The sequence below is a fragment of the Macaca nemestrina genome, chromosome 1 (assembly GCF_043159975.1).
Source record: "Macaca nemestrina isolate mMacNem1 chromosome 1, mMacNem.hap1, whole genome shotgun sequence".
NCBI classification, from domain to species: Eukaryota; Metazoa; Chordata; class Mammalia; order Primates; family Cercopithecidae; genus Macaca; species Macaca nemestrina.
This window is the reverse complement of record NC_092125.1, coordinates 218,827,833-218,841,243: the sequence shown is the minus strand read 5'-3', so window position 1 is coordinate 218,841,243 and position 13,411 is coordinate 218,827,833. Positions and strand designations below refer to the sequence as shown.

At 41.3% G+C, this 13,411-nt stretch overlaps 1 protein-coding gene across 4 annotated transcripts in view; it reads left to right on the top strand.

Annotated features, from left to right (window-relative positions):
• LOC105473251 (DnaJ heat shock protein family (Hsp40) member C16) overlaps nt 1–13,411 on the top strand; it is a 50,550-nt gene that overhangs the window by 19,191 nt on the left and 17,948 nt on the right. For all 4 annotated transcript variants that reach the window (XR_011625897.1, XR_011625898.1, XR_011625899.1 and 1 more), the window contains 2 exons: nt 902–1,006; nt 2,486–2,644. Coding sequence is in view for 1 of the 4 variants with exons in the window: in XM_071100219.1 (XP_070956320.1) it covers nt 902–1,006; nt 2,486–2,644 (264 nt within the window). In the remaining 3 variants the exon portion in view is untranslated. The remainder of the gene's footprint in view (nt 1–901; nt 1,007–2,485; nt 2,645–13,411) is intronic.

The window sequence follows — 13,411 nt, the reverse complement described above, 5'->3', positions numbered from 1 at the left end:
TTCTCTCAGTAGGAATATTTTAAGATATCAACGGGGGAAAGAAACAATTCAGATAACAATAAATGAAATTATATAATGTATAGGGGGGTGGACCACCTTATTTTTATTTAAGCCGTTTAAAAAGAGCAAGCTGGCCTAGAGTGGTGGCTCACGTCTGTAATCCCAGCACTTTGGGAGGCTGAGGTGTGAGGATCGCTTGAGTCCATAAGTTCAAGACCAGCCTGGGCAACATACTGAGACCCAATCTCTACAAAAAATGCAAACATTAGCCAGGCATGGTGCCTTGTTCCTGTAGTCCCAGCTATTCAGGAGGCTGAGATGAGAGGATCACTTGATCCTGGGAGGTCTGGGAGGTTGAGGGTGCAATGAGCCATGATCTTGCCACTGCACCCTAGCCTGGGCAACAAAGCAAGACCCTGTCTCAGAAAAAAAAGGGGTGAGGGGCAAGCTGGGAGACTGAGGCATGATAGATAGATGGGAGACTGAGGCCTGATAGATAATGATGATAGATAGATAGATAGATAGATAGATAGATAGATAGATAGATAGATAGATAGATATTGAAAGGGGCAGTGTTGCATTATCTTCTGCTGGCTAGCGTATTAAGAAGTATACTCTATAATTAAGCGAGAACCTACTCTGGAAGCTCAATTTTTATAATATGGTCAGTAATTGTTTCAGATAGGATTATGATTTCAGTTTGTAAGAGTTCAATGAAAATATGAAATCAATATCACCATTCTTTTAATAGTTTTAGCCAAATGAAGACAAAAAGATTAGTTGTCTGCATTTTTATTTTTTGCAATCTTTTACGCTTATTTGATTTATTTTCTCCTGACTGGAGTATAATACAATTGTTAAGAATTAAATATTGAGACTAACATTCCATTTTCAATTTAAGGTTACAAATAAAAATTATGTCAGATTCCTCTCCGGCTGGCAGCAAGAGAATAAGCCTCATGTCCTTCTGTTTGACCAGACGCCCATTGTGCCACTGTTATACAAGGTACTTTCTATGCTGGGGTAATGGCTTTTCTTTTCTTTTCTTTTCTTTTTTTTTTTTTTTTTTTTTTTTTTTTGTAGCAGAAAGTAATCTCTGAGTTGGAACTTATAGCCTATTTGTCTTTTTTGTAAGAAACAGTTTCTTCCATGAGAAATGTTTGAAGACCAGAAATTTTACTATTTGTCTTTTTTGTAAGAAACAGTTTCTTCCATGAGAAATGTTTGAAGACCAGAAATTTTACTTAACCATCATGCATTCGGTACCGACTAATGCCAGTGACTGTGCTAGTGCTTTCTATGCACATATCATGTAATCCTCAGAAGAACCCAGTGATGGAGATACTATCCCTGTTTATGTTGGTTTTTTTTTTTTCTTTTCTTTTTTTTGAGACGGAGTTTCACTCTGTTGCCCAGGCTGGAGTACTGTGGCATGATCTCGGCTCACTGCAGCCTCCACCTCCTGGGTTCAAGCGATTCTTCTGCCTCTGCCTTCCGAGTAGCTGGGACTACAGGTACGCACCACCCTACCCAGCTAATTTTTGTATTTTTAGTAGAGACAGGGTTTCACCATGTTGGCCAGGCTGGTCTCGAACTCCTGACCTCGTGACCCACCTGCCTCAGCCTCCCAAAGTGCTGGGGATTACAGGCGTGAGCCACCGCACTGGGCTTTTTTTTTTTGAGACCGAGTCTCACTCTGTCGACCATGCTGGAGTGCAGTGGCGTGATCTAGACTCACTGCAACCTCTACCTCCTGGGTTCGAGTAATTCTTTCACCTCTGCCTCCCAAGTAGCTGGGACTACAGGCACATGCCACCATGCCTGGTTAATTTTTATGTTTTAGTAGAGATGGGGTTTCACCATGTTGGCCAGGCTGGTCTTGTACTCCTGACCTCAAGTGATCCGCCTACCTCGGCCTCCCAAAGTGCTGGGATTAAAGGCGTGAGCCACCACGCCTAGCCACTATCCCTGTTTCCATAGACCAAGATACTGAGGCTTAGAGCAGTCATAACCCACCCAAGTTCTCACTACAGCACGGTGAGCGCCATTCCCTTTGACTTCAGACCTGCCCTCTAAATGATTCCCCCACTATACTCCCAGCCTACCTACACTCCCCACTACCTCTTGTGTCACTGTGACATGAGATGGCAGAGGAAGGTGTCCTGACCAGTGGCATGGTCACTGCCGTCTTACCTAATTACAGGTAATCCCCAGACCCATGCCTCCTGACCAGTACAGATTTCAAGGTGATTATTTTGCCTTAACTATGAAAAGGAAGTGAGTTATTTCTATTTACCTTGTTGGTACAGTTTTTGCACATGGAACACCACAGCATTCCTGAAATTTTACAGGGATACAGAAGACCTAGTGGAGCCATTAAGCTGGCATCCGTCTCTCTGCTCAGTGATGTGAAAAGCCCTACTTGATTTGTCGTTTACATCTTTGCTGTAGTTTTATTTTCTTCCTCTCTATTACGCTTTAACAGTTGACTGCCTTTGCATACAAAGATTATTTATCATTTGGATACGTATATGTGGGTTTGAGAGGAACGGAAGAGATGACGAGGCGGTACAACATCAATGTCTACACCCCCACCCTCTTGATCTTCAAAGAACATATAAACAAGCCTGCCGATGTTATCCAGGTATGTGAGGGTCACCTTGGTTTAAGATTTTCTTCACGTTGTATCCCAAGATTTTACGTAAATAAGCAGCAAAATTGAACAAAGTGGGTGAAGGATCAGTGAGTTTTCAGTCTCTTCCTTCAGATGCACAACACTTTTTAATGAATTTTTTTTATCTAACTTTGTACCATTTGCTTTAAAATTTTTAATTTAAAACATTTGAAAATTTTAACACCTTTAAAGGGCTCCTGTTGGAAAACCAATACTCTTTTTACAAAATGAATTTAAAAGTTAAATGTAAAACAGTAATAAGAAGGAATAAGAAGAAACCACAAACTGAGAGAATGTACAGATGAATATTTATCTGATCTTAAGGTGGAAAAGGGTTAAAAAGCATTGGGGAAAAAAATCTTGGCAAATCTTAATAACTTGACTCTAAGTTTTATGTTTCATATAAAGACTTTAAAATGTAAAGTTAAAAAACTGGGGAAATATTTACAACAAATATTAAAGTATTGATATTTTTAATTTCTAAAGAGCTTTAATCAAGAAAATCAACACAAAATTCTGAGAAGAGATTCAAATGACTAATAACCATTTTTAAAAATTAAATGTCACAAGTAATCTGAGAACATTAACCTTTTTTCACCCATCCAACTGTCAAAGATTTTTTAAGTTAAAATAGTACTGTTGAGGGTGTACAGAAACAAGTACTATCTTGCTAGAGGAAGTAGGCTTTCAGAAAAGGAATTTGGTAATATTGTATTAATCGCCTAAATTCATGAGTAAACCTGAGTATTGTGTGCCAAACACTGTTCTGGGTGCAGGAGTACAGCACTGAATAAGATCAACAGAATTCCCTGTCCTGTGTCCTACGGGGAAAGACAAACCAACAGTATAATATAGTCTGTTATCATTCGTTATATAGTGATCAGTGCTGAGAATAAATATAAAGCAGGAAAGAGGAATATGGAGTATTAGGGGAGAAGGGTTGCTGTTTTAAGGCAGAATGGCCTAGAAGGGCCTCATTGAGGGCTTAAACAAAGACCTAAGGGAGGCGAGACCATCTTTCAGAAATCTGTACTAAGGGAATAGGAACTCAAACAAAGACTTAACATCTAAAGATATTAAGCAATTTTCATAATAGTGAAAACTGGGGGGGAAATGTAAGTATCCAACAGTAGGATAAGTAGGATAATTATTAGTACATCCCATAAAGGGAGTATTATAGAGCCATTTAAAGTGTCAATTTCAAGAATACTTCATGATAGGGATAATTTTCATTGCATAATGTTAAAAAGCAACCAGGATGCAAAATTATTTATACAATTTGAACACTGATCTCAATTTTATAACATGAATACCTGTGTATGCATAGGAAGAACTGGAAATGTTGCTACCAATGTTCTCAAAAGAAGCGAAAAAAAGAAAAAGAAAAAAATACTGGAAAGCATTAGTAGTGATCATCTGTTGATGGTAAAATTATATATCAATTTAATCTTTGTGTTTTCCAAAATCCGTATAATGAACATATTTTATTTACAAGGACATTTTGACTGTCCTCCTAAGGAGGGCTAGAAAGAAGTTTTATAAAATTCTTTATTTCATTCATTCAATAAACATTTCATTGCCTGCCTGCTGTGTAGCAAACACAGAGCCAGCTCTGACATCCAGAGTTAGTCTTTGCCCTCAAGCATCTCAGTCGGGAGGAGAGAGACCTAACCATCCACTCAGGTGTCCTGTGAACACAGAAGAAGGGTACCTCAAACCATGGAAACCAGATGGGAAAGTAGATTGTAAAGAAAGAAGAGCAGGTTTAGGAAGATGAGAACTTTGGCTATGGACATATTGAATTAGAGCTGCCTGTAGGAAATAGAAAGGGAGAAGTCCTTTTTACAGTTGGGTATGGGAATCGAGATCTTAAGAAAGGTATACAGGCTGAGGGTAGAAACTGGTGGATCATCAGTAAATGGTTAGTGGTTGAAGTCCTGAGTAGGGTAAGATCTTCCTGGCATAATACTATAGTCTCCCCTGATCCACCCCCCTTACCCCTTATTCGCTTTCTGAGGTTTCAGTTACCCACAGTCAACCAGGTCCAAAACATAGGCGACTACAGTGCAATAAGATGTTTTGAGTGAGGGGACCATGTTCACATCGCTTTATTACAGTATGTTGTTAGAACTGTTCTATTTTAATATTAGTTATTGTTGTTAATCTCTTGCTGTGCCTAATTGATAAACTTTGTCATAGGTATGTGTATAGGAAAAAAACATAGTATGTATAGAGTTCAGTACTGTGTGGTTTCAGGCACCCACTGGGGGCCTTGGAATGTATCCTCTGCAGTTAAGAGACGACTGCTGTATGTAAAGTAAGGCCAGAAGGAGGCCAAGGACAAAACTCAGAACAGCCACCAGCACATAAAACAAGGGGGTTCCTGATGGAGACGAGAAGGTGCTGTGAGTCAGGAAGAAAACAAATACCAGTGTCCGAATAGAAAAGAGAAGATCATCTCAATCCAGCATTAATGGATGAGGATTTCCTTAATTGATTTTTTGGAACAGTTTATAGTTCTGAGAATTATATTTATTTATCCCCTGGGGAAAATTGTAAATCGAATACATTTACAAAATTACTGGTAGAATGGCTGCTTTACCAACATGCTCTTTGTGGATATCAAGTGTATGCTTAACAAACTCAATTTTCCCAACAGCAGGTGGCTTAATGACCGCTAGTAGCACCAGTGGTTTCCTGTTGCTCTATGTAATTTGTTGTCATTGCTATATGGTATTTATGGCCATTGTGATTTATTGAATCATTCTTCTGTTGATGGACACTGGGAGCTTTGAGGAATAGTGTTGCAATGAATATCATTACCTAAGCACAGAATTCTCTAGGACAACAGTTTTTAGAGTGTGGTTCATAGACTCCTGGGAATTCTCAAAGATCCTTCAAGAGGAAGTCTGTGAGATCATATCAAGACATGATTTGCCTTTTTCGCTGTGTTGACATTTGCACCGATGGTGCCAAAGCAATAGTGGGTGAAGCTGCCAGCGACAGTGCATGAATCCAGGCCGGGCACCAGGCCACCTATCATCATTGTGTGCTTCACCCCCAATCGCAGCAAAAACAAACACCACCAGATTGACTTTATATATTTTGTTTTATTTTGTTTTTTAAGACAGAATCTCACTCTGTCGCCCGGGCTGGAATGCAGTGGCATGATCTCGGCTCACTGCAACCTCCGCCTCCTGGGTTCAAGCAGTTCTCCTGCCTCAGCCTCCCGAGTTGCTGGGATTACAGGCACCTGCCACCACGCCCAGCTAATTTTTGTATTTTAGCAGAGATGGGGTTTCACTATGTTGGCCAGACTGTTCTTGAATTCCTGACCTCAGGTGATCTGCCCACCTCAGTCTCCCAAAGTGGTGGGATTACAGGCGTGAGCCCCCGTGCCCAACCTCACCTTATATCCTTGATGAAGCAGTAAGAAGTGTTAATTTTATTAAACCTTAACCCTTGAGTGCATCTCTTTTTGATAGATTTAATATTCTGTGCGATGAGACGGGAAGTGTGCATAAAGCCGTCCTGCTGCACAACAGAGTCCAAATGTCCTAAGGACAAGTGCCTCCCTCGCCACTTTTCTTAATGGAACATCATTTTACTTGGAAGAATGACAGAGAATTATGGTCATTTAGACTCGGGAATTTGGCAGACATTTTCTCAAAAACGGATGAAGTGATGTGGCACTTTAAAGCAAACAGCTGGTGGTATTTATTGCCAGGGATAAAATTCAGGCTTCTAAGAACATTAGAATTTCGAAAAATTTGTATTGGCCATCATGACAGCTTCTCAAAATTTTCTTACGAGATTGGTTCATCAAAGTGTGTGGTTTTTTCTGTTTTTTAGAGGATCTCACTCTGTCACTCAGGCTGGAGTGCACTGGCACAGCCTCGGCTCACTGCAGCTCCGACTTCCTGGGCTCAAGTGATCCTTCTGCCTCAGTCTCCTGAGCAGCTGGGACTACAGGCATGCACCACTGGCTAATTTTTTTAAAAAATTTTTTTACTGAGGCCGGCGTATCATCTGAATTCAGGAGTTCAAGACCAGCCTAGCCAACATGGTGAAACCTCATCTCTACTAAAAATACAAAAAAGCCAGATGTGGTGGCACGCACCTATAATCCCAGCTACTCGGGAGGCTAAGACAGGAGAGTCACTTGAACCCAGGAGGCAGAGGTTGCAGTGAGGCGAGATGGTTTCACTGCACTCTAGCCTGGGTGAGAATGAGACTCTTGTCTCAAAAAAAAAAAAAAAAAATTTTTTTTTTGTTTCAGAGACAGGGTCTCACTATGTTGACTAGGGTGGTCTTGAACTGCTGACCTCAAGCGGTCCTCCTGCCTGGGCCTTCCAAAGTGCTGGGATTACAGGCATGAGCCACTGCACCCAGCCCATTCTTTTTTTAATAAGTATAATAAAATACGTTGGCCAGGCACGGTGGCTCATGCCTGTAATCCTAGCACTTTGGGAGGCTGAGGCAAGCAGATCATGAGGTCAGGAGTTTGAGACCAGCCTGGCCAATATGGTGAAACCCTGTCTCTACTAAAAAAAAAAATAGAAAAATTAGCCGGTGTAGTGGTGCGTGCCTGTAGTCCCAGCTATTCGGGAGACTGAGGCAGGAGAATCACTTGAACCCGGGAGGCAGAAGTTGCAGTGAGCCAAGATTGCGCCACTGCACTCCAGCCTGGGCAACAGAGTGGGACTTTATCTCAAAAAAAAAAAAAAAGGTCATTGTTTGGAAGATCAGTGGACCAATATTCACATACCCTGCATTCAGATGACCAGTGCGGGGTATTATGAAATAATACATGAGTAAAAGATCCATTATAAGTGCAAGGAACACAGATTTCTTCTTTTTTTAATTTTAATTTTTTTCTTTTGTTTTTAATTTTTTTTTTAATTCTTGTCAACAGGAAGTCATCTTCTCATTTGTATATGAGCCTTTTGGATGCCCTCATTATGATATGCCTACCTGTTACGTCTTTTTTTTTGGAGACAGAGTCTTACTCTGGCTCTAAGGCTGGAGTGCAGTGGTGAGATCTCGACTCACTACAACCTCCACCTCCTGGGTTTGTGATTCTCGTGCCTTAGCCTCCAGAGTAGCTGGGACTACAGGCACAAGCCACCATACCTGGTGAATTTTTTGTGTGTTGTTGTTTGTTTTTTTTTTTTTTTTTTTTTGAGACGGAGTCTCGCTCTGTCGCCCAGGCTGGAGTGCAGTGGCCGGATCTCAGCTCACTGCAAGCTCCGCCTCCCGGGTTCACGCCATTCTCCTGCCTCAGCCTCCCGAGTAGCTGGGACTACAGGCGCCCACCACCTCGCCCGGCTATTTTTTTGTATTTTTTTTTTAGTAGAGACGGGGTTTCACCGTGTTAGCCAGGATGGTCTCGATCTCCTGACCTCGTGATCCACCCGTCTCGGCCTCCCAAAGTGCTGGGATTACAGGCTTGAGCCACTGCGCCCGGCCTTTTGTGTGTTTTTAAGAGAGACAGGGTTTCACCATGTGGGCCAGGCTAGTCTCAAGCGCCTGACCTCAGATGATCCGTCCACCTCAGCCTCCCAAAGTGCTGGGATTACTTTGTACCGGGCCTGTCTGTTAAGTCTTTTACCCATTTTTTAATTAGATTATCTGCCTTTCTGTAATTGATTTGTAGGGGTTATTTATATGTTCATCTCTTTTTTTCCTGTTTTTTCTCATAGTCTTTTATCTCTGTGGCAAATATCTTCACCCATTCTGTGTCTTGTCTTTTGTTTTGTTTTGTTTTTTTGAGATGGAGTTTCACTCTTGTTGCCTAGGCTAGAGTGCAGTAGCATGATCTCAGCTCACTGCAACCTCTGCTTCCCAGGTTCAAGCGATTCTCCTGCCTTAGCCTCCTGAAAAGCTGGAATACAGGCACACTCCACCACGCCCGGCTCATTTTTGTATTTTTGGAAGCTATGGGGTTTCACCATGTTGGCCAGGCTGGTCTCGAACTCCTGACCTTAGATGATCCACCCGCCTCAGCCTCCCAAAGTGCTGGGATTACAGACGTGAATCACTGCATCTGGCCGACTTTTTATTATTTTCATGATACCCACATTTTAAAATTATTTATTGACATATAATACACATGCAGAAAGATGCACGAGTCAGAGGTGTGAAGCTCAGTGAATTCTCACACAATGAACACATCCATGTGAGCCTCACTTGATCAAGAAACAAAATACTGTCATCAGCCCAGAAGGCCCCTCCCTCCCACTACCTACTTACCTGCTTCCCAAAGGTCAGCACTATCCTGTTTTCTAACAGCATAGATTCATCTTTGCATTTTTGAATTTTATCCAAATGGAATAATATAGTGTATATATCTTGTATCTGGTTTCTCTCAGCTTATGTTTTTGAGATTCGTACATGTCATTATTTGGACTTTAATATTCATTCTCATTGTTGAAAATTGGATGGCCAGGCACAGTGGCTCACAGCTATAATACCAGCACTCTGGGTGGTAGAGGTGAGCAGATCATTTGAGCCCAGGAGGTCGAGACCAGCCTGGGCAACATGGCAAAACCTTGTCTCTACAAAAAATACAAAATTAGCTGGGCGTGGTGGTACACACCTGAAGTTCCAGCTACTTGGGGGGCTGAGACAGGAGAATTGCTTCAGCCCGGGAGGTCAAGGCTGCAGTGAGCCGTGTTCATGCCACTGCACTACAACCTAAGCAACAGAGCAAGACCCTGTCTCAAAAAAAAAAAAAAAAGAAAGAAAGAAAATTGCATGTAGGAATAAACTACAGTGTGTTTATCCATTCTGTTGTTGACAGAGTTTTTCCAGTTTTTTGTTAATTTGAATAATGATGCCATGAATATATTCTTGTATGTGATGTCTTTTTGATGAACGTAAGTTCTTTTAATATATTCACTCATCAATATTTTCCTTTGTGATTGATTCTTCCTTGTTTCTATTTAAGACATACTTCCCCTACATCAAAATCATGAAGGTATTCTTCTGACAGAGCTTTTAAAAGCTGTATAGCTTTGTGTTTTATATTTAAGTATTTAAAATCATTTGGAAATAATCTTGATATCTGATAGAACAAATCTCACTTTGTTTTTTGGATTTGGGGAAAGGCTTTTTCCTTCAAAAGCATAATAGCTGTTGGTCTTTTGTACTTTTTGTATACATTTTAAATCCTGTCAACTTCCATCAAAACAAACCCAAAAAACCTACTGGTGTCATATTGGGTTTATACTGATTCTTAAGTGGTTTTGGGGAGATTAGAGATAGTATAAAAGGCAAAGCTATGCAGCTTTTAGAGGCTCTGAGAAGAATGCCTTCGTGATCTTGATATAGGGGAAGTATGTCTTAAAGTGATTCTGTCCTTAGAAAATTAACCTTTCAACCTTTGAATGTGATATATCTGTTTCATTTGTGTAGGTCTTCTGTAATATGTCTTCATAAATTTTATAATTTTCTCTGGAAAGAACGTTTTTGTTAATTTATTTCTAGGTACCTCCTATTTTTTATCCTATTAAAAAGCTTTTTTTTTCTTACAGTTTATGCTGCAGAAAAAAAATTTTTTTTAAAGAATGTAGGCCAGGCACAGTGGCTCACCCCTGTAATCCTAGCACTTTTGGAGACTGAGGCAGGCGGATTGCCTGAGCCCAGGAGTTCGAGACCAGCCTGGGCAACATAGTGAAACCCCATCTCTACTAAAATACAAAAAAAAAAATTAGCTGGGTATGGCAGCACGCGCCTGTAGTCCCAGCTACTCTGGATGCTGAGGCAGGAGAGTTGCTTGAACCCGAGAGGCGGAGGTTGCAGTGAGCCAAGATCGTACCACTGCACTCCAGCCTGGCTACAGAGCGAGACTCCATCTCAAAAAGAAAAGAAAAAAGAGGCTGGGTGCAGTGGCTCACACCTATAATCCCAGCACTTTGGGAGGCCAAGGCAGGTGGATCACGAGGTCAGGAGTTCGAGACCAGCCTGGCCAACATGATAAAACCCCATCTCTACTAAAAATCAAAAATTAGCTGGACGTGGTGGTAGATACCTATAATCCCAGCTCCTCGGAAGGCTGAGGCAGAGAATTGCTTAAACCCTGGAGGCAGAGGTTGCAGTGAGCCGAGATCACGCCACTGCACTCCAGCCTGGGTGACAAAGTGAGACTCCTCTCAAAAAAAAAAAAAAGAGAGATAAGGCCGGGTATGGTGGCTCACGCCTGTAATCCCAGCACTTTGGGAGGCTGAGTCGGGTGGATCAGGAGTTTGAGACCAGCCTGACCACCATGGAGAAACCCAGTCTCTACTAAAAATACAAAATTAGCTGGGCATGATGGTGCATGCCTGTAATCCCAGCTACTCGGGAGGCTGAGGCAGGAGAATCGCTTGAACCCAGGAGGCAGAGGTTGCGATGAACCACGATCATACCATTGCACTTCAGCCTGGGCAACAAGAGTGAAACTCCATCTCCAAAAAAAAAAAAAAAAAAAGAATATAAAGGGAGCCGGGTGCAGGGCTCAAGTAGCTCACCCTAGCACTTTTAGAGGCTGAGGCGGGAGGACCACTTGAGCTCAGCAGTTCCAGACCAGCCTGGGCAACATAGTGAGACTTTGTCTAGACAGTATCTTTTATTGTTTTTTCTGTTTGCTGGTATAAGTAATACAGTTGTTGTTTTTTTTTAGATGGAGTCTTGCTCTGTCACCCAGGCTGGAGTGCAATGGCCCGATCTCAGCTCACTGCAACCTCCGCCTCCTGGGTTCAAGCAATTCTCCTGCCTCAGCCTCCTGAGTAGCTGGGATTACAGGCATATACCACCATGCCCCTCTAACTTTTGTATTTTTTAGTAGAGGAAGGGTTTCGCCATGTTGGTCTCGAGCGCCTGACCTCAGGTGATCTGCCCACCTCGGCCTCCCGCAGTGCTGGGATTACAGGCGTGAGCCACTGCGCCCAGCCTTGATTTTTAAATATAAACTTTGTATCATCCAGCAACCTTGCTAAACTCTTCTATTAACTTAGGTAACGTATCTGTACCATCTTTTAGATTGGCTAACTATACAATCATATCATCTGAGATTAATGACAATTTTACTTCTTTTTTTTCCAGCCCTCATTTTATTTCTTTTTCCGACATTACTCCTGACATCTGATATGATGTGGAATAGAAGTGTAGTAATCGGCCGGGCATGGTGGCTCAAGCCTGTAATCCCAGCACTTTGGGAGGCCGAGATGGGTGGATCACGAGGTCAGGAGATCAAGACCATCCTGGCTAACACAGTGAAACCTCGTCTCTACTAAAAAATACAAAAAACTAGCCGGTAGCCAGATGAGGTGGCGGGCGCCTGTAGTCCCAGCTACTCGGGAGGCTGAGGCAGGAGAATGGCATGAACCCGGGAGGCGGAGCTTGCAGTGAGCTGAGATCCGGCCACTGCACTCCAGCCTGGGCGACAGAGCGAGACTCCGCCTCAAAAAAAAAAAAAAAAAAGAAGTGTAGTAATCGGGGGCTGTCCTTGTTCCTGATTTCAAAGAGAGGGAAGGCTTTCAGCATTTCCCCAATAAATGTGTTTGCAGAAGGCTTTTCATATGTGGAGACCCTTTATCAGGTTGAAGAAGGTCCTTCTACTCCTTGTTGACTAAAAGTTCTAACCACAATTGCTATGATTTTTATGAAATACTTTTTCTACATCCATTAGATTATTCTGATTTTTCTTCTTTAATCTTTTATATTGTGCTAACCATATTAATTCATTCTCTAATGTTAAACCTAACTTGCATTCATGAAATCCAACACGATTATGATTTCTATTATGCTTTCAATATATTACTGGATTCCATTTGCTAACATTTTGCTTAGGACTTTGATATTCATATTCAGAAGTGAGATTGACTTCTAACTTCTCTTTATTGTGATACCCATGTGGGACTTTTTCTCTTAGGAAGACTTTATGTAAGATTGTCTTCCTTGAAAGTTTGATTGAAAGCATCTGTAATGCCATCTGGGCCTTGAGCTTAGGTTTTTGGGTTTCGCTTTAAGGAAAGATTTTTGACTACTGATTAGGTTTTCTGTTTTAACTTCTGCATTGTAGGTAGTGATTCCTTCTTGTCATCTTTGAGATTATCATTTTATGCCTTCTCTTTTGTTTTCATGATTGGTTTTATCAGAGACTTGTCAATTGTATTAGCTTTTTCAAATAACCAGTTTTGTCTTTGTTAATTCTTCTTATATTAATATATTCATTTCTTGTTTCATTTATTTCTATTTTCTCTGTATTCCTTTCTACTTTTATATTTTTGCTGTTTTTGACTTCTTGACAGAGATGTTTATTTCATTAACTTGTTTTCTATTATGTTAATTGTAAAATTCCCCTTCAAGTACTACTTTTTCTGTATCTCAGAGTTCTTATAAATAGTATTTTTCATCAGTCATTAAAGTTCAAAATATTTTCTAATATGTGATAGGCATTCTTCTTTTGGGTTTTTTTCTTTTTTTTTTTTTTCTTTTTTTTTTTCTTTTTTTTGGGTCAGTCTTGCTCTGTCACCCAGGCTGGAGTGTAGTGATGTCATCATGGCTCACTGAAGCCTTGGCCTCCTACGCTCAAGTGATCCCCACCCTTCAACCTCCCAAGTAGCTGGGACTACAGGCACATGCCACCTCATCCAGCTAAATTTTTTTTTTCCTTTTTTTTTTCTTTTTTGAGACAGGGTTTCACTCCTGTTGCCCAGGCTGGTATGCTCTCCCGGGCTCAAGTAGTCCTCCTGC